At 40.1% G+C, this 17,972-nt stretch overlaps 1 protein-coding gene and 1 long non-coding RNA gene across 3 annotated transcripts; both read right to left on the bottom strand.

Annotated features, from left to right (window-relative positions):
• Positions 1 to 1,410: 1,410 nt before the first annotated feature.
• KCNJ8 (potassium inwardly rectifying channel subfamily J member 8) lies at positions 1,411 to 9,735 on the bottom strand. Of its 2 annotated transcripts, XM_037136617.2 has the most exons (5): positions 9,621 to 9,735; positions 9,178 to 9,252; positions 8,696 to 8,825; positions 7,409 to 7,851; positions 1,411 to 3,116 (listed from the first exon to the last, which is right to left on the bottom strand). In XM_037136617.2, exons 4-5 carry the CDS (start codon positions 7,780 to 7,782, stop codon positions 2,216 to 2,218), a joined length of 1,275 nt encoding a protein of 424 aa, XP_036992512.1. In that variant the 5' UTR covers positions 7,783 to 7,851; positions 8,696 to 8,825; positions 9,178 to 9,252; positions 9,621 to 9,735; the 3' UTR covers positions 1,411 to 2,215. The 2 variants fall into 2 exon arrangements, with proteins under 2 accessions (XP_036992512.1, XP_036992513.1); XM_037136618.2 differs by lacking the exon at positions 9,178 to 9,252.
• Positions 9,736 to 13,985: 4,250 nt separating this feature from the next.
• LOC128626897 (uncharacterized) lies at positions 13,986 to 15,362 on the bottom strand. The gene is made up of 3 exons (XR_008391006.1): positions 15,044 to 15,362; positions 14,643 to 14,920; positions 13,986 to 14,179 (listed from the first exon to the last, which is right to left on the bottom strand). It is a non-coding gene; the product is annotated as an uncharacterized LOC128626897 (long non-coding RNA).
• Positions 15,363 to 17,972: the final 2,610 nt, after the last annotated feature.

Consider the following 17,972-nt stretch of genomic DNA (forward strand, 5'->3'; position numbering starts at 1 on the left):
TCATCAGTTCCTTGGCACCCAGCATTTGCTTGCAGCTGAAAGTCGGCTGGTGAACTGCCCGTATTCTCTACCAGATTTGCCATTGGATGCCAAGGCGTTCCGTACCACCTGGACTCAGAAATCCTGCCTCTCAGCCCCACCAGCTGTGTCCCAATGCGGCCTGTGCTGCATCCTGTGACACCTTCTCAGATGCTGGGCCGCCACTGAGCAGCAGGCAGGCACGAGGCATGCTTATTGCTGCTGTGGCAGCTGCCTTCTCCGCCTGCGTGGAAGTGGAGAACCTGCATCTGCACCACTGCAGGGGTCTGATATCCACCTCTGTGGTGACAGTTGGCAAAGTTTCATTAAGATAGATTTTTCTTTAGCAACCTATACAGAAGTGTTCCAATATCTTAATGATTGAGGCAGCTGCGTCCATATATACAGGGAGATGAGCACCCAGCTTGGACTATGGCAGTGGCAGAGGTTGAGAGAATAGGTCATAGCCTGGATATATTTTGAATGCAGTCCTAACAGCTTTTGCTAATGTGAGGTATGAAAGGAAGGTGTCACGTTTGACTCCCAGATTTTGACCCAAACAATTGGAAGAAAGGCTGGTGAGAGGAAGAAAGCTTTGTTACTGGGAAAGAAAGCATTTGGTTTTAGACACCGAAGGTTTTAAGTGCATATTAAGTATCTGAGTGAAGCTTCAAGTACCTTTTTGATTAATGAGTATGAAGTTTCAAGGAGCGGTTACAAGTCTTCAGAAATGATGAACTCAGTAACCTGATCATTGCCATCCCTTGGGTTAGAATTGCAAGTCTTTTCTTTAAGATAGGATTGAATATGTAAGATTACCCCCCTATTTCAATGTTCATGAATGAAGTAAGGAAATACAAAATAAAAAATTTGTATAAAAAGCTACCGCTCAGCTTTCTGATGTTTACTCATGTGAAAAATGAGAATAAACCAATAGTTTATAAGCCTAGTACTTTTCTCTGTGACCTTATCCCTCCCTTGAAGACTCAGGAGCTAAGGATGATAAAATCCAGGTTTGATGGAAAACCTCACTTTGACAATTGAGATAACACCAAATCTATATACTCCAGGCCTGAATTCAGATATTATTGGGAAGGAGATAAAGTTTTAAGGTGAGAGAATCAAAGAAAAAAGTTAGGATTTCTATGATACATCAGGCTCAGACAGAAAAACCTAGAAACCTTTTAAAACTTGAAATGAAATCAAAATTGAACAAAAAGTGTAGTTTTCTTGGAACAACAAATCTGAGTGAGGAACCTTCACAGAAAGAGAGAATCTCAGAGATGTTATCACTGTATGGTATCTGTTTCGAATGCCTCTAAAAATGTTGGGTTTTTTTTCTTGAGATTTAACCAGGAATAATCTTGTGAAAGAGGAATCACAAAATCACAGTGAATACAAAGGAAATATTTTAATAAAATACTAATGCAGTAGTTCCCTGTGGGGGCTCTTAAGGAGAAGTGGGAAGATAAAGGCAATAACTCTTGTTGGGAATCCAGTCCTAAAATGAGACAGGAATCCAGCCCTAAAATGAGACAGGAATGATCTAGTTTTTCTCCTATGCTCGCCTCTCAGTTCTGCCAGCAGGCTGCCCTGAGGGGCAGCAGGAAAACTCTGGAGGTCATGGTGAAGGACCCCGTGAAAGAACGAAAAAACGGAATCTGCCCAGAAGCAGGGAGAGCTAAGCAGTGCTTGCCTGGTGCTTTTTACCAGATATAATATCATGGAGAAGGAAAAGGCAACGTACTAGTTGATATACAAAACATGTTAATACAATTTTGTTTTTCCCCCCTCCTACTCTATTTGTATTTCCAGAGTGAACAATGGAAACACTGATCCGTAGTTTCATCCACTAAACATTTCAAACAGAATCATTCCTTCACTGTCTTTTGTATTCAAGGTCCATTACTATTAATGTAACTGTTTCAAATGGAGAGAAAGGAGAGCTTACTATTTTCTATACACAACAAACTTATCACTGCCAATATTGCATGTATGAAACAAGTGTGAGCCATGACCCCTCCACGCGGTGCGGTGCTGGTTTATTTGTAAGGAAGGTGCTATTGTTTGATAAGAGTAACAGTGCATTAAGATGTAGAAGGACAAATGACTGTGTTCCAGCTCTGGTACAGTCTAATCATGTCCTGTGTAAAGCATCAACAGTTGATACAAAGACTTTCTCGGGGCTGTCTTGCTGTCATGATTCTGATGTGTTTTGACTTCCTTCTGGAGTCATAAATTGCACCTTTGGCACAATGAGGGATGAGTTGTTCCTTCGGATGGAGTTGCTCCTCCTCATGGAATTATTTCTTCTCATGGAATTGCGCTTCCTCAGAGAATTTTGATGGGACAGTTCACTCTTCTGGAGGGTCTGAATAAGGATGGAAGGCTTCTCATCCAGCTCCCGGGCACTGCATCTGGGAGCTGCTACTTTAACAGTGTTGCCAAATTTGGAGTAATCCACAGAATACACTCCTTCCTCCTCCGTTACAATAGACACAAAGCGGTGGCCCCATTGGATCTCCTCAGCAATGTAGGAGGTTCTCGCTTGTGTGGTGATGCCAGTGGTTTCGACCACTCCTTCCAGAATCACGATGACCTCCAGGTCTTGGTTGGCGAGGTCAGTAGCTGAGATATCGTACAAGGGGCTGCGCTTGTCAATCACGTGGCAGATGATCAAAGGGGCCACTAGAAAAATGTTGTTACTCTCAATCGGGTTATCAACAGGAATGTCCAGTTGGTGAATAGGCACCACCTCCCCCTCAGGGGTAGTAGTTTTCTTGACCACCTGGATGCGCACCGAGGCGCTAATGATCATACTCTTCCTCAAGTCCCCCACGCGGAACATGAAGCACAGCTTGCCGTTCCGGACTGCAATCACAGCGTGGCGACTGAAAATCAAAGTTTCTGCCCTTCTGTGAGCCTGAGCTGTTTTCATGAAAATGCAGCCCAGCATGACGGCATTGATGATCAAACCCACGATGTTCTGGAGAATCAGAACTGTGATGGCCAGAGGGCATTCCTCCGTCATCATTCTCCCTCCAAATCCAATCGTCACTTGAACCTCAATGGAGAAGAGAAAAGCAGAGGTAAAAGACCTGTAGGGGATAATATCAGAAAGCAATACCATCAGATCAAATTTCGAATGATGCAATAACGTGCCAAGCTAATTTTCTTTCGATATCAAAAGCATTATTTTTTTTCTAGGGTGAAACGTCCAAACTGAGTTTGCCATTTTCTTTAGCCAAAGGCTATTGCATGCCTTTCCAAAGACTAGCCAGCTGGTCAAAGGCCCAATTCTAAACACAAGCCCTTGTGTTCTCTCTCTTTCCTGCATGTATCTACCCTCTAGACTTCTAAGGTACAACACCAGTAGCGTTTTCTAGGTCATGTAATAATGGGCCTGTTTGTGCAAAAACTTTAAAATAGTAAATATACATATTTATGTTTGCAGCATATTTTACTTTGTGAAACAATTTACTTTTATAAAGACATAGTATGTGAACATTTCTACCAGGTAGATGTTTATTCCCTATTGCATCTCTGTGTTTAAATGACTTAAGTCATGTGAAAGGTACTAAATAATGAGTGTGCTTATTATTCACAACCTTCAACTCATATTCATTAGCTAACATTTATTGTGTTCCTCACATACAGAAAGCACAATGCTAAAAAAATAGTACAAAACACTAGTATTTTAATAAAAAAGAATGTTTTGCCATTTGGAAAGAATAAATGTTTTCTTACTGATTGTCTTATTTTGTTCTGTGAGTGATCTAGATCCTGCTGAAGCTATTAAAGAAAGAATTCAAAGCAGAGATGACTGAATGACTCTATCAAGGTCATATAATTAATAAGAACTTGAATGCTCTCAATTCTGGCCTAGTGCTCTGAGAGGGGCAAAGGGACAAAGCCAGCAAGTGTCAGGATTGTCTTACTGTCTTGGGAGGCTTTTGCAAATTGCATTATTTCTTCCATAGCTCTGTGAATTAAACACTGATTTAGTAGGGTCAAGGTGGACCTAGGTAAGACTTTTGATAAGCTCTCAGATGAATCTGATTTATCCCCCTGGTTGAGAATCACTGGATTTGATTATTCTTGTCATTAATTTATTCACTTAGCCACATATCCTTTACGGCCATGGCTTCTTAATAGAAACAATATTAGCCCTGTGTTTTCCCCCAACTCCAGTTTCAAACTTCTCTAACTTTATAGAAGATAAGCCATGCATAGACCACCTGTTCAGATATGATCTATCTACTACTGCCACACACAAAGAGTAAGCAAAATGTTTAAACATTTAAATACTGAGTATACATTGCACTTTGGTGGGACACCATGAGGACAGAGCAAGCACACACAGATTATTTTGATTAGCTTTTAAGTGGAAAGTGCAAATTGTCTTTTTCACAGAAAACCACAGTAGTTGCCTTTCGCTGTAACTACACACAAAATATGTCATATGATCCAAGGGCATGGCAAAGGATATGAATGGACCCAGAAGAGTGGCGAGGACACTGTTGATTTCTAATAATATACACACACTTCGGGAGCAGTCTAATGCTATCTTTAAATGTATGGTTGTAACAGTTTGAGAGGCTACTCATGGGCCTTATTATGCATACTGTTTATTTTATGAAATAATTTAATTCTAGACATTATATGCTGCAAGACCCAGCCTTTAATGGACACCTGTCATGCTAATGCAACCTCAAGAGGTGAAAGTGTTTTGCTGCTTGTTTGTTCTCCTCCAGAGGAAGTTAGATGAATAATAGAGGAAATATGTTGACTGATTTTCTGACTCACGTTAGGGTTATGCCACATGAAAGGGAAAGTGAGCCATTCTAAAACGAGAATGGTGAGATATTATTTGGACATACTGGTGAGTATGCATCACAGTAAGTTGTTTCCAATTATGATGATATGGTGAGACAATGGCCTTATGAAAGAAAGGAAGCGCAAAGAATTATAAATGTTATTAGTCATCCTTTTAAACCCCCTTTGGGAGAGAATAGACATTTTTGTTGCTTATTTCAGTCCTCTTGTTCTCTATTTCAGTGTCTTTGTTTTTATTCTGCTTGCTTGTTTGTTTTGTTGTTTAGCTTCCTGTTAAAGGTGAGATCACATGGCATTTGTCTTTCAACACCTGGCCTATTTCATAGAGAACAGGGGGACAGTGACCAGAGGGGAGAGGGAAGGGAATTTAAGGGGAGAAAAACGGGAGGGATTTGGAGGAACAAGTATGAAGGACACAGGGACAAGAACTAAGGGGGGTGGAAATGGGAGGGAGGTGGGGAGCACGGGGCGGGGTGGGCTGGGAGGGCTGGGATGGGAGAAATAGACAGAAAACTGTACTTGAAAAATAACTAAATAAAAATTTTTTAAAAAAAGTTTAAAAAAAGAAATTTTTGTTGCTATATTTTGAGTAAAAAAAATTTTTACGTATGGTTTGTTATGATTAAACTGTATGTGTAGGTTTAAGTACAAATAGTATTACATTAAAATAAAACCTGTAAGACTTAACCTTAAAGATGTCAATTTTTTTAGATAAAAAGGGCAATTTAAAATGCTAAAATTATTATGCTGCTAGAATCAACTGTGTCTCATTGTATTTTTGACACCATTTCTCCTACTAAACTCAACGTTCCCAGCAGCAGGAATGCATTAGGGGAATAACCAGGCTTCAGGACGCATCTTGTGAAAAATGATAGCTGGCAGTGTAACGCTTTCAATAACCAGTGCACTCTATAAAGATCTCTTAAAAATCATTGAAAAGGTATCACTTTTGGTGATATGTCTTTAATAAATTGACTTACGACTTCTTTTTTATAGAAAAAGCCAATATATTTATGTCATAAATAAAATCTGTCATTTATTTTCAAGGTTTATAATTTTTATTTCTTTTATCTTTGTATGAGTGTCTACTGAATACTTATTAAAAGTATATCTTAATATGAAAATGAGTCACCAATATAAGTGCCAAAAAATTTCCTTAGGAGAAATATAGATCATGATATTTGACCTACAAATAATGGCTAAACACAGTGTTTTCATTATTTTCCTTTACATCTGATGTACTGATGATTTACTGTACTTTTCACCTTTATTCTCTTGGAGACTAAAGTTTGTGGACAAGTTTAAGACAAGAAAGGAGCTACTTGACGATAAGGGCAATAGATCAATTATGCATGGTTTTCTTTACTCAAAACTCAAGTTGAAATCTGTGGCTTGCTATCTACATACACAAGTCCCTCCTTGGCCTGCTGGCATTGCAGACACTTAGGGTGTCTGCAAGTTTACAGTCTGAGTTTCTGCTTCTCCCAGAAGTGTGTTTGTTTCATAAAATCGGTACAGGTCTCATTCTCTGCAGTTTCCTGGCAGAATCATGCTTGGTCAAGTTGCTTCGGTTTATGCATTATGTGAATTTGAAATATCATTTACAAAATGTCCTGGAAAAGTTTCTAGCATTATTACTATTTTTGCTTTATTTTTGAAATTGATATAAATGATCTCTTTCCATCTTCCAACAAAAAAGTTAAGAGACAAATCACTCCAACTAAATGTTGTTAGGCCATGTGGAAATATGAGAGAAGAGTCACTGAAATCAAGTTCACTGTACTTTGAAATACAGGAGAAAGAAACAAAAGCTAGGCAATCTAAAAAGTGCCTTCTTTTCTAGGGTCTTCATAGTCTAGTAAAACTTTTGAAGGAAGTCACATGATTTGGCTTCTACATAATCTCTTCCATGGAAAATTTGAACTAGTTTTCATTAAAAATTAAATTTTTCTAGTTCTGAATCTTAGCATAACTTTTAATTTTGAAATCCAATGCAAGCAATTAGCCATTTAATTAAGAGGGGCTTATATTTATTTCCTTCATTTAATGGATTTTAAATCTAGGATGCCTTTCCACCAGTGTTTTCCCATTTTTCTCATTATTTCTGAAAACGCCATGGGTAAGAGAAGTCATGAAAAAAATACTACTAGTATTTGCACAATATTTTTTTACTGATCAAAGATATTTACTTGTGAACACTGGAACTATGGACAGCAGCTTTTTCATACTGAAAACTGAATGTGTGTATGTATGTCTTTGTTTCGTGTAAGGCCATCTATGGAATCCTTCAAGCCACAACCATTTTTTAATAACTGGAATATTTCCAAGGCTAACCCAAGGGATTGACGCTTCACATTTTCAGAGATGCCTCATCCATAAAGCTGCATTGAAAAAAGATTTTCTAAATATTAGATTAGCTTTTTTGCCTTTTTGTGCCTGACGGTACTAAAGCAAGCCCTTTATTTCCCTTTCAACAAAACGGAGTGATAAGAGAGCAGTTTAATATTTTTTTCTATACTGTTTCCCACCCTTGTTCACCCCACTACGGTCTTACCTGACATTAGTGACACACACAGTGGACTCCAAACCACTTTTCTCCACTCCACTTTTCTCCATGTAAGCATAGATGTCCCCGTGGGCAAAGGCCACCAGCCACCACATGATGGCGAAGAGTAGCCAGCTGCAGAGGAACGACATGGTGAAGATGACCAGCGTGTGGCGCCACTTCAGGTCCACCAAGGTAGTGAAGATGTCCTGAAGGAACCGGCCTTGCTCACGGATGTTCTTGTGCGCCAGATTGCAGGCCCCGCTCTTGGCGATGAAGCGGGCTTTGGAGAGGTGGTCTCGGATGCGCGGCTTGCGCAGGTTCTCCGCCGCAATGCGCGCCAGCACATACTCCTCCGGGATGATGCTCTTTCTGGCCAACATCGTCCTGTCACCATAGCCAGCCTACCACCTGTCTCGGACCTGCCTCTCCTTCTCTGGAGACTCGTCCTCCTGCACGAGGGAAACGATGATTAAAAACTCCCTTCCCCCCTCCCATTTCCTCACCTCTTCGGTCCTTGCATTTAGGGCTTTGTCTACACATTCGAGGGGACATGCAAAACTAAAGGTAGGGTTTTACTAATCTAAACACGAACGTAGTTTGTGCTTCAGTTCTGGGATCTCAGACATTCATTTGCTCCGAACCAGAACTGTTTCAATTCTCCTTATCATTTTGAACATATTTGGATATAGCCTTAGTCAAGCCAAACTGGGAGGCTTCCTGTCAACAGCAGGCTCGACGGTAATTCTCCCGGATTAACCGCGCCCGCAGATCTGTGCAAGTATAGGCGCACGTGGCGGCTTCTAAAACGAAAATTAAGGCCATCTGGATATTGTGATCAAGCTACCAAAGTACTTACATGCTAGAGAAATGCAAAAAAGTAAACAGGGGAAATTCTTCATTATTTTTAGAAGTAGGCAAGGAAAAGGCCGTTGCCTCTGGCGCAGTATAAATAGCATTTAGTGTAATTTGACAAAATAATAAGAGACGGGCTATGTAACGTGAACATTGTTAAGAAGTATTCTAAATTTGAAAGAAGCATGAGTTACATTTAAAAATACTGCCCACTGGAACTCATATTAGAAATTGAACACTTCTTTGCAACGAAGGCATCAAACGTACAAGCCACAGGGAAAACCCGGAAAGTAGCCTGCGGGTTGGGGGTAGAGTTAAAAGAGTGTGTCCCGAAAATTCCAGCCAGCACTGCAAACCCCTGCTGTACTTTGTATGTTAAATCGTCTGCGGGGACGCGGACAGGCTCCCGCTTCGCTCCCCGGGAGGAGCGTGGAAACTTACAGACTCGGGGCAGCGGCGGCACCTCCTGGCAAACGCCTGCGGACCGTGGGCAGGTCCCTCGCGCTCCCATCCCCGCGCGCGGGAGCCGGGGTCGCGAGTGCCGGAGGGACCGATCCCGGAGCCGCGCGTCCTAGGAAGAAGAGTCAAATAATAAAAGGTGCGACTGAATCTGAATCAGAACGCGGAAAGGGCTGGTGGAAGGGGGATGGGTGTAGTTCTTCCCCACCCCCTGCTCAGCTGCACTCCCTCGGCCTCCGAAGTGGGCGGAGGAGGGGCTGAGGGGAGGGGAACTTGGGGGCGATGCTCCACAAATCAGCCTCCCAGTGCGGGCTTTGACGCACGCCAGACCCCCGAGGCCCCAGAGGTCGCCGAGTGGGGTCCGGAGAAAAGGTGGGGCGGCCGGGGACGCGGTGGGGCGAGTCCGGGGGAGCTGGGGAGCCAGCCAGCGGGAGGGGCCACGGGGGGGGGGGGGTAGGCGGGACCTGCAGAACCAGCTCTTTTTCCAGTAGCCGTGACCCCCTGCAGCCAGCTTGACACGCTCGTCTTTAAAAGGCTCCCTGCCCAGGGGAGAGAATTTTATGAGTCTAAGTTCACTGACGTAAAGAAAAAAAAACCGCTGCAATCTTGATAAATAACTGGACTACTTAAGATCGAATAAAACTAGATACAGAGATAAGAAAAATACTTTCTGAGGCGTTCAAGCTGTGTCCTTACACATTTAATTATATTACATTTCCGTCCAGTAAGGGTGATACAGGTGGAAGATGGTCTGAAAACCATCATAACAAACTATTTCATCCCCAGCCAAATCATCTAGTTCACAGGAAAGTACACACACACACACACACACACACACACACACACACACCCCAAGTTAAAGAAAGAAAAAAAACTACGTGAAGTGACTTCCAATGAGGAATTTTACCTCAAACAGGGACCGCTGTCAAAAATGTGGAACTCCACCGGTGACCGGTACTTGGCTGCTGTCTGCAATGCCTCAGCTTCTCCGTGGTGTCTAGATGGTTGGAATGATGAAACGGAACAATTGCGCAGGAGAAAGGTTACACAGTAAATACCTTTCTAGAGCTTCTTGGGAAACAACCAGCAAAGACAAATGGCTTCCTCCGCAGGTCAAGACTCCTGGTTTGGCACTTGTCTTAATGGAAACTTTAATTCTTGGAAATTTCATGTATTTTCCAAGACCCAGGGCAGAAAGCATATGGGCATTAAAAAAAAAACTCGTTCATTTAATTATCACAGGACCTAAAATTGGTCTTTAATGAAGACAGAAAAAGAACATTTTCCCCCTTGTGGGTAAATCTGTTTAACCCCTTCAATCCTGGAGAACCTAGTCTGATAGTGGTAACTCCTCTCTACTGTGGTTAGCTTTTACAGTAAATTATGTGGTAGTTTTACTGCAAGTGTGTGGGGATCAATTGGTACAGTTAATCCCCTCATTGTACTATTTCACAACTGAGTTTGGTACTAAGTATGCCCTATTATTTTAGCCCAGGTAACATTCATTGAACACCTGCTTTGTAAGTTTTTTTCAGGTTTATATCATAGTTTCTGTTCTGAAGAGGCAGACAGTTATAGTAAAGAGAGAAAAACTTTGGCAATGAACTCTAATACAAGCAAGAATGTGATTAGAAATGCCATGAAAATTCAAACGAGAGATTGAGACTAAAGAGACTACGAAAACCTCTGTGGATTATTGGGCATCTGATTTAGTCTTTGAAACACCCAATGTATTTGCAGTACATAGAAAAGCAGAGAAAAGACCTTCTAAACAGAGGGAAAAAGGTTAGGGAGTCTTGACAGGAGTGATTCATGTTTTATTAACAAACTAATTACACCCGTTTTGATGAAGCAAGGTCAGCAAGCCAGCAGGATTTCTGAGTCCATTCCTCCCTGAGTGCATCCTATCACTAACCCTCTCAACACATAATGGGTTATCCATGACCTTGTCCCTTCACCTCCACACACACAGGGTTGCTGAGGAGCAGGGCTGTGACTTGCTTATTTTCACATCACAGACCTCTAGCACAGGTCAAATTACAGAGTTGCTCAGAGAATCCTTTTGAGTCCATTAATGGAAAAATAAGTTTGGAAAGCACTTTGAGACCTTAAAAAAATCACGGACAACCATAAATGCTCCATAAAGGAGCCTAGGCAGTTCTGCAATAGGTAGTGCTAAGCCATAGGAAGATTTTGATCAGAGAAAACACAGCACGTGCCTGCTTCAGGAGGACTGATCAGGAAGCAGAGGCTACTGTTGCTAATAGAGCCCTCCAAGATTATGTAACTGGCAGGCAGAAGGAGACACTGGAAACTACTGTGTTAATTAGAGAAGGAATGAGCTTCCAGGGCTAATAAGCAAGGTCCGTGGGCAATATACAAATATCTACAAAAGGAATGCTGTACAAAGTCAATAACAGGGAGAGGGAAAAGACACAAAAGCATTTGAGATCTTGCTTTTTGGCAATTGATATCAGTTTGGCTCAAATAAACACGTATAAAAATTCTCATCATGGGTGAAAAACTTGAAGGGATTAAAAAGTACAAATTGGCAGTTACAGAACAGTCACAGGGATGTAAAGTGCTGCATAGAAAACATATAATATTCTAATAACTATGTGTGGTTTCAGAGGGGTGTGAGATTTATCAGGATAATCACTTATTAAGTTAAATAACATCTAAGCACTGGGGTGTACACATGAAACCAAAATAATGTATGCCAATTGTAATGGGGAGACAAGATAGTAGGAAAACCGAAATGAGAAGGGGTGAACTGCTGAGGAGAATTGTGAGATTCGCAACAAATAAATTCATGCCTGAATCCTAAGAAAAGGCTGGTCTCTTGCTGTAATGCATACTCAGGACTCAATATTTCTGTCTAATGAGATATATTCTTCAAAACATGCCATTTTAAACCATCTTGACTTGTTTTAAAGTGACAAGATATACCTTACTTTTTATTAGTCAATATTTAGGTTGATTAATTCAAAATAAGTTCACTAATATATACATAATAAAGGCCAAAATTTAAGACATTAAAGAGTAAATTTTGACAATAGAATACCTAAAAGCAAATAGCCATACAGAAAACTGCATGAATGTGTACTGTAAAAATGTTACGGGTTTCTTTCTTTTTTCCCTCTTTCCATTCCCTTCCTAACATTTTTTTAGACCAACCCTGTATGCATTTTTCCTTTAACCAGTTTTTCTGCCCTGGATGGGAGCTGCATGAACACACACTTCGTTGTTATCACTGTACACCCAGTATCTGGACTCGTGCCTAGCTCAGAGTAATAGTTAATGAATAAATACTTGTCAAATGAAGGAAAGAAGGAATAGTGCTCAAAAGTTGGCATTTCTCTCTTTCTCGCTTTAACTCTCCTCTCTCCTTCCTTTATGGTATTGCAACCATTACTCACAGTTCACACAGGTAATCCGAAGTCTGGAGATCTCTCTGACCTGTGGCCTTCCCCATCTGCAAAGATCCCCTTTGTCGTTACCTCTCCCTTCTCTCTACCTCATTGCTTTCCTCCCTTCCAACTATCCACTCCTTGCTTCCTCAGCAAATCCCCTAAACCACTCCAGGTCAGCAGTACTTAAAGTATTTGGCACTTGCGGGCTGTGTTTCTCTTTGTAACTTGATTTTGAGCTGACTGGAAACATCTGTAACCCTCAAATGTCTTTCTGGACAAATAGTAGGTGCTCGAAAAGTATTTTTTATTGATTGATCTCTAGTTTTTCCCCATTTGGCCCTTCCTTTTCTCATATTATGGTCCGAATAGTGAACATTTACATTTTCCTCTGAAAAATTTGTAGAGGAAATCAACTACTCTTTTAAGAACCCATTTACCTCTTCAGGCTTATTTTTTTTGTTTACTTATATAATTACTATTTTTCTGTCATCCACCGAAATACATGTATTTCCTTAACTGTTTTATACTTCCCCTAGTTGTTTTTTTTTTTTCAGCATATAGACTTATTTGTGTACTACTTCTAGGGGATACCAGTAATAAGTTGAGAAAAGAGCTATAAATAATTTTTAAAATCTTAGGATTTTCTTCACTATTTAGGAATCTGGGTGGAATCTGTTTATGTTGCATACCAGAGAAATTTACACAACTGGAAAGCAATTCAAGAATATCTGTCCACTCATAAGTAAATATCTGTTAAGTTTCTTTTAGACCACACGAGCATTTTATTGTTGGATGAAAAAGTTTCTGCTGTTCTCATTAAGAAACCGAGTTTGTCAGGGGCTCTCAAACAAGAGAAAAAAAGCATTAGGCTGATGCTTTACCCAACTGTTTGTTCCTCTGAAGAGCAAGTACAAATCAATAAAGTCCATGAAAGTATTCTTGAGATAAAGGGTGAAGTCTTTGCATATGATGAACTTGAGCTTAACTGGACTTGTTAATTTTGAATTCTTGGATTTCCTAAGCCATAATGGACGTAAGACATTTGGATGGTCTTCAAAATGACAATGGAAACGATTTATGGTAGTGGCCCAAATAAAGTCTGGTCTATCTGCTTGGTATGCTGCTTTATTAGTGTCCTCATATAAACCACATATTGGAACATATTGCTTTGGAATCAGCTTAATAAAACTGTTACATAAACTAGTAATCAAAACAGCATGTTATAAACTCACTTTTTTGGAGTTATCATGAAATGGGAATGACAATATAACTCTTTGTACTTATCTGTTCCAATGAGTTCAGAGAACACATCGTTTTGAGGTATATATCCATTTATACACAAAAAAGTCTCACTCTTCTTTAAATTAGGTCACCTCATTTTTTAGTGATATCCATCAGAACCATTCATGAAAAAGACCTTCATCCACCTTGTGTGCTCAATTATTTAATATTATGCCTGTGCACAGGTGTGAATCAGCAAGTCAGGAAGGGGACTTTTATAACACTCACGACCTTTCGATACACCTCTAGATGAACAAAACAAACTCCCTGCTCCAGTGCATTCTTGGGGAGGAAGCCATTAGCAAGCAAGTAGACAATTAACATATCATATAATTATCAATGATGCCAAGATTTATAAAGAGAGTACGTCAGGATAAGGCTTGAAAGTAACTGAGGCCAGAGACCAGCAATCTTACATGGAGTTAAGAAAGGACTTCTTTCGAAAGGTGACATTTTGGAAAAGGATTAGCCAGATGATAAACTGAGGAAAGAGTGCATCAGGCAGCCCATGAGCAAGCGTCAAGGCTTTGAGGCAGGAAATAGCTTGGTGTGTTCAAGGAACAGTCATAATGCAATATGTCGGGTGAAGGGGAAGGGGAGGAAAATCAGGAGAGAGATAAGGAAAGTGGGAAGTGTACTCACATGTACCCAGTGAATGAAGTTCGAGAGCTTGGCTATGAAAAACGTCGACCTAATCTTCGAGGCAGCTATATGTTATGTTATCTTCTTCATTTTACACACGAGTCAGTTACAGTATAGTTAGATGACTTGCCTAAAATCAAAGAGCATATAGGTGGAAAGTTACAACCAACTCAAAACATCCGATCCCAAATCCTGTGCTTTTCTCACTAAAAAGTACCTCAAAGGAATGATTAGTAATCTATGGTCCAGCTGCCCCCACCCCCCCAGAATTTTATTGAGCAAGAATAAAATAATACAAAATCTGTGGCCCTCAAATTAAAATATCTTTAACAAGAAGGCAGAAATACTTCTAATAAAATGAGGCAGGTTTAAAAGTTCTCCCTGGAGCTTCTCTCTCCTGCTCAGGTATAAGAAGCTCATATGATTGTTGTGAGAATTCGAAGACACAATCCATACAGTGCTTAGGATAGAGACTGGTCTGTGCTAAATACTTAAAAAATGTCAGGTCCGCCCTGGCCCGGTGGCTCAGTTGGTTGGAGCCACATGGCACGCACCAAAAACGTTGCAGTTCTAACCCCAGTCAGGGCACGTACCTAGGCTGCAGGTTAGATCCCTGGTTGGGGCATCGACAGGAGGTAAGCCATCAATAGTTCCTGTCTGTCTGTTTTTTCTCTCTGTTCCTTTCCCTCTCAAATCAATAAACAATCCTCGGGTGGGGATAAAAAAAAAGATGTCGGTTCTTATTCACACATTAGGGCTGATTTTGGCTTGGTGATGGTCAAAAAGATCCCGCAGTTGGAGTGGAGGTGGGAAGGGAGGGAGATACAGATTTATCCTCCTGTATTATGTAAATATCTTTCCCAATCTAAGACTGAGAAAAGAAAACATAATATAACTTATAGACGTGAATATTCTTTCTGATAGCCGACCAACCTTCAGAGTGCTGACCAGTACCCATACAGGTACCTCCTCAACTCTGAAATTTAACCAATACCTTGGGGCTGCACCGGAGCCAGTCAAGACACTGGTCCTAGAAATAAGGGCCCAGGAAACCAACACGTCTGTTTTACTCTAATTGTGTCTTCAAGAGAAAAACGGTTCCTTCGGTCAAGTGGAGAGTACCTGTCCTAAACATTTTCTGCTGGGAAGGTACAAAATGCTAGTACTAAATAAAGCTGATAGGGTCTTTTCCAAGAGAAGAGAGGAATGCTGTCCCTGCTCATTTTTCCAGGCCTTGACATTGTGCCTGGATGTTCCTGTGCCAAAGAAAGGCAAGTTCTCATGAGCCTGGGGGCTGTCTTGCTATAGGAACTCTTCACAGGCATTCCTGAAGCTCTCTGGGAAAGAACAGTTCCCAAGAACACCCTAATCTATTGCTAAGCTTTCACGTCACTGTGTTATGAAAAATCAGTGACTCATGCAGTGCTTGGAAAGAGAAACTTGACATTTTCCAGAACTCTCTGTAGGATGACTCCTTATTGCCACCTTTCAAAAATGCCAGCTGCAGAAGGGATTACAGAGGTTAGAAGTTTTAAAGTGATATTTGGACTCATTGGCTCCCAGGATCACTCTCCAGGACTTCTTTGCTTTCTCTTTTTTTGGCTGCAAAATGACCTGGATTTTCCTTTAGGTAAAAACTAACTGTGCCAGAAAAGCTTTCATAAGGTCATTTTTGTAAAAAAGTTCATACTGGAATTAAATATTGCAATATTTGTTGATAATTTAAAATGCCATTTACCTCATTGTTAGAATAAATGAGGTAATTAAATGATCTCCTCTCTGTAAACCTACACAATTTTGAGTTAATATTTTTTTATTTTTTGTTTTTTATGTAGATTTTATTGATTATGCTATTGCAGTTGTCCCATTTTTTTCTCCCCTCTATCCCTCTCTGCCCTGTACCCCCTCCTTCCAGCATTCCCGCCAACCTTTGTTCATGTCCATGGGTCATACATATAAGTTCTTTGGCTTCTCCATTTCCTATACTGTTCCTAACCTCCCCCTGTCTATTTTGTGCCCACTAATTACCTTTTTTTTAAAAAAATGAGGTTGCATGGAAGATACAAGCTGTTGTTCAAGTTCGCGGAGCTTTAGCATCAAAAAGATGTGGATGGAGTCAGTGATCATTTCTGACATTCACGTGGTTGGTGGCTTTGAACAGTGTACTTGACTCTGAGCCTCATATCCAGATCTGTAAAATGAGGACTAACTCTCAGAGCTGTATAGATTAAATGAGGTGAGTATGTAAAGATTTTACCACAGGCCAATGACTCTTAGAACATAATGTTTTCTAAAACAGTTGTAACTGTCACAAGTTCTTTAACTAGTATTTAATTAATTTATTACTTAAATTTCTTCTTAATCTGCATTTGTTAGTACTTTTGGATGAATAGTAAATAACAAGCATGCTTTTCTTCTTAGTGATTTTGAGAAAATGCTCCCCAAATATATAATTTATATAGTTACTGTTTCAAGAAAGTGTGCCTTTTCTATTTTTCTATGTTTTTAAAATCAATGATGAATGATGAATTAGATAAAACGCCTTTTTAGCCTATACCAAAGTGATCTTTTTTCTTCTTCTTTAGCCAATTTGATGTGATGAATGAAGTCACTAGATCTTCAAAAAATGCTGAATTTATTGTTACATTCCTGAGATGAACTCCGTTTGGTCATGGTGAATTATTATCTTCATATAATGCCAGAATGCTTTTGCACATATTTATTTAGGATTTTTGCATAAGTGTTTATAAGTGAGATCAGTCTGTATTATTTGTTCTGCATTATCTCTGCATTATGAGTCTTTGTGAAAAGAATTGATGCATATTTTTTCTCCATAAATTGGAATACTTGAAACAGAATATGGATTAGCTTACTCCTTGAAAATGCAATAATTTTGAAATCAACTGAGTCTGAAACTTTTTAGGAATAGTTCTTGGCTCTTTGACTTCTCTTCATTCTGTTTTTCCCCTCTGGGATCCCTATTTCAGACCTTCCAATACTACCCTCCTGATTTTATTTCTGATAGTTCTTCATATTTTCTGTCAGCTCTTCTGACAGAAATTGTTTCCGATGGAAAGAATTCCCTCATCATCTGAGCTTAATTGCTGTTTAATCTGTCCGTTGAATTTTCAATTTTAATTTTAGTAACTTCTTTACTTTCTAGAAGTTCTATTTAGTGATTTTAAATTAATTCATGCTTTTCCCACCTTTAAAAAAACCTGCATATGCCATCACATAATTACCACACAAATCACAGGTCAAAATAGAAGACACATCTATTCCCCTACAGTATTTCCTTCTGGTTCTTTCTTTTTTTAATATATTTTATTGATTATGCCATTACAGTTGTTCTATTTCCCCCTTCTGGTTCTTTCCAGACCAGACTGCTCCTTCCCAGAGCTAACTTGATTATGACGTTTTCACTACCCATTTGTTTGCTCGAGACTGAGCTTCGTACGCATGGAATCATACCATGGGTACTCTTTAGTGTTCACCTTCATTCCCTCAACACAGTGTCTATTAGATTTGGTCATGTTGTTCTAGATTCCAGCAATAGAATTTTACTGTCTGAAGGAACCATCATTTATTTACCCGTGCTCTTATCGATGGGCATTTGGACAGTGCTTTTTAAAAAAACTATAATGAATTAAGCTGCTATGAACAATTCTGAACAAGTTTTTGTGGACATAAGCACTCATTTCTCTTGGATGCATGCCCAGGAATGGAACCATTGAGTCCTGGTAGAGGCAGACACATTGCGTTAGTAGGAACTGCCAGTTTCCCACGCTGGCAGGGCCATTTACAATGCTATCAGCAGTGTTTGAGGGTTTCAACTTCACCAGCACTTGGCATTGTCAGTCCCTGTAGTTTTTGTCATTGTAGTGGTCAGGTAGCTATTTTATTTGCATTCCTGATAAAGAATG

The sequence above is a fragment of the Artibeus jamaicensis genome, unplaced genomic scaffold, assembly GCF_021234435.1.
Source record: "Artibeus jamaicensis isolate MK-2021 breed Jamaican fruit bat unplaced genomic scaffold, CSHL_Jam_final contig_233, whole genome shotgun sequence".
Classification (NCBI taxonomy): Eukaryota; Metazoa; Chordata; class Mammalia; order Chiroptera; family Phyllostomidae; genus Artibeus; species Artibeus jamaicensis.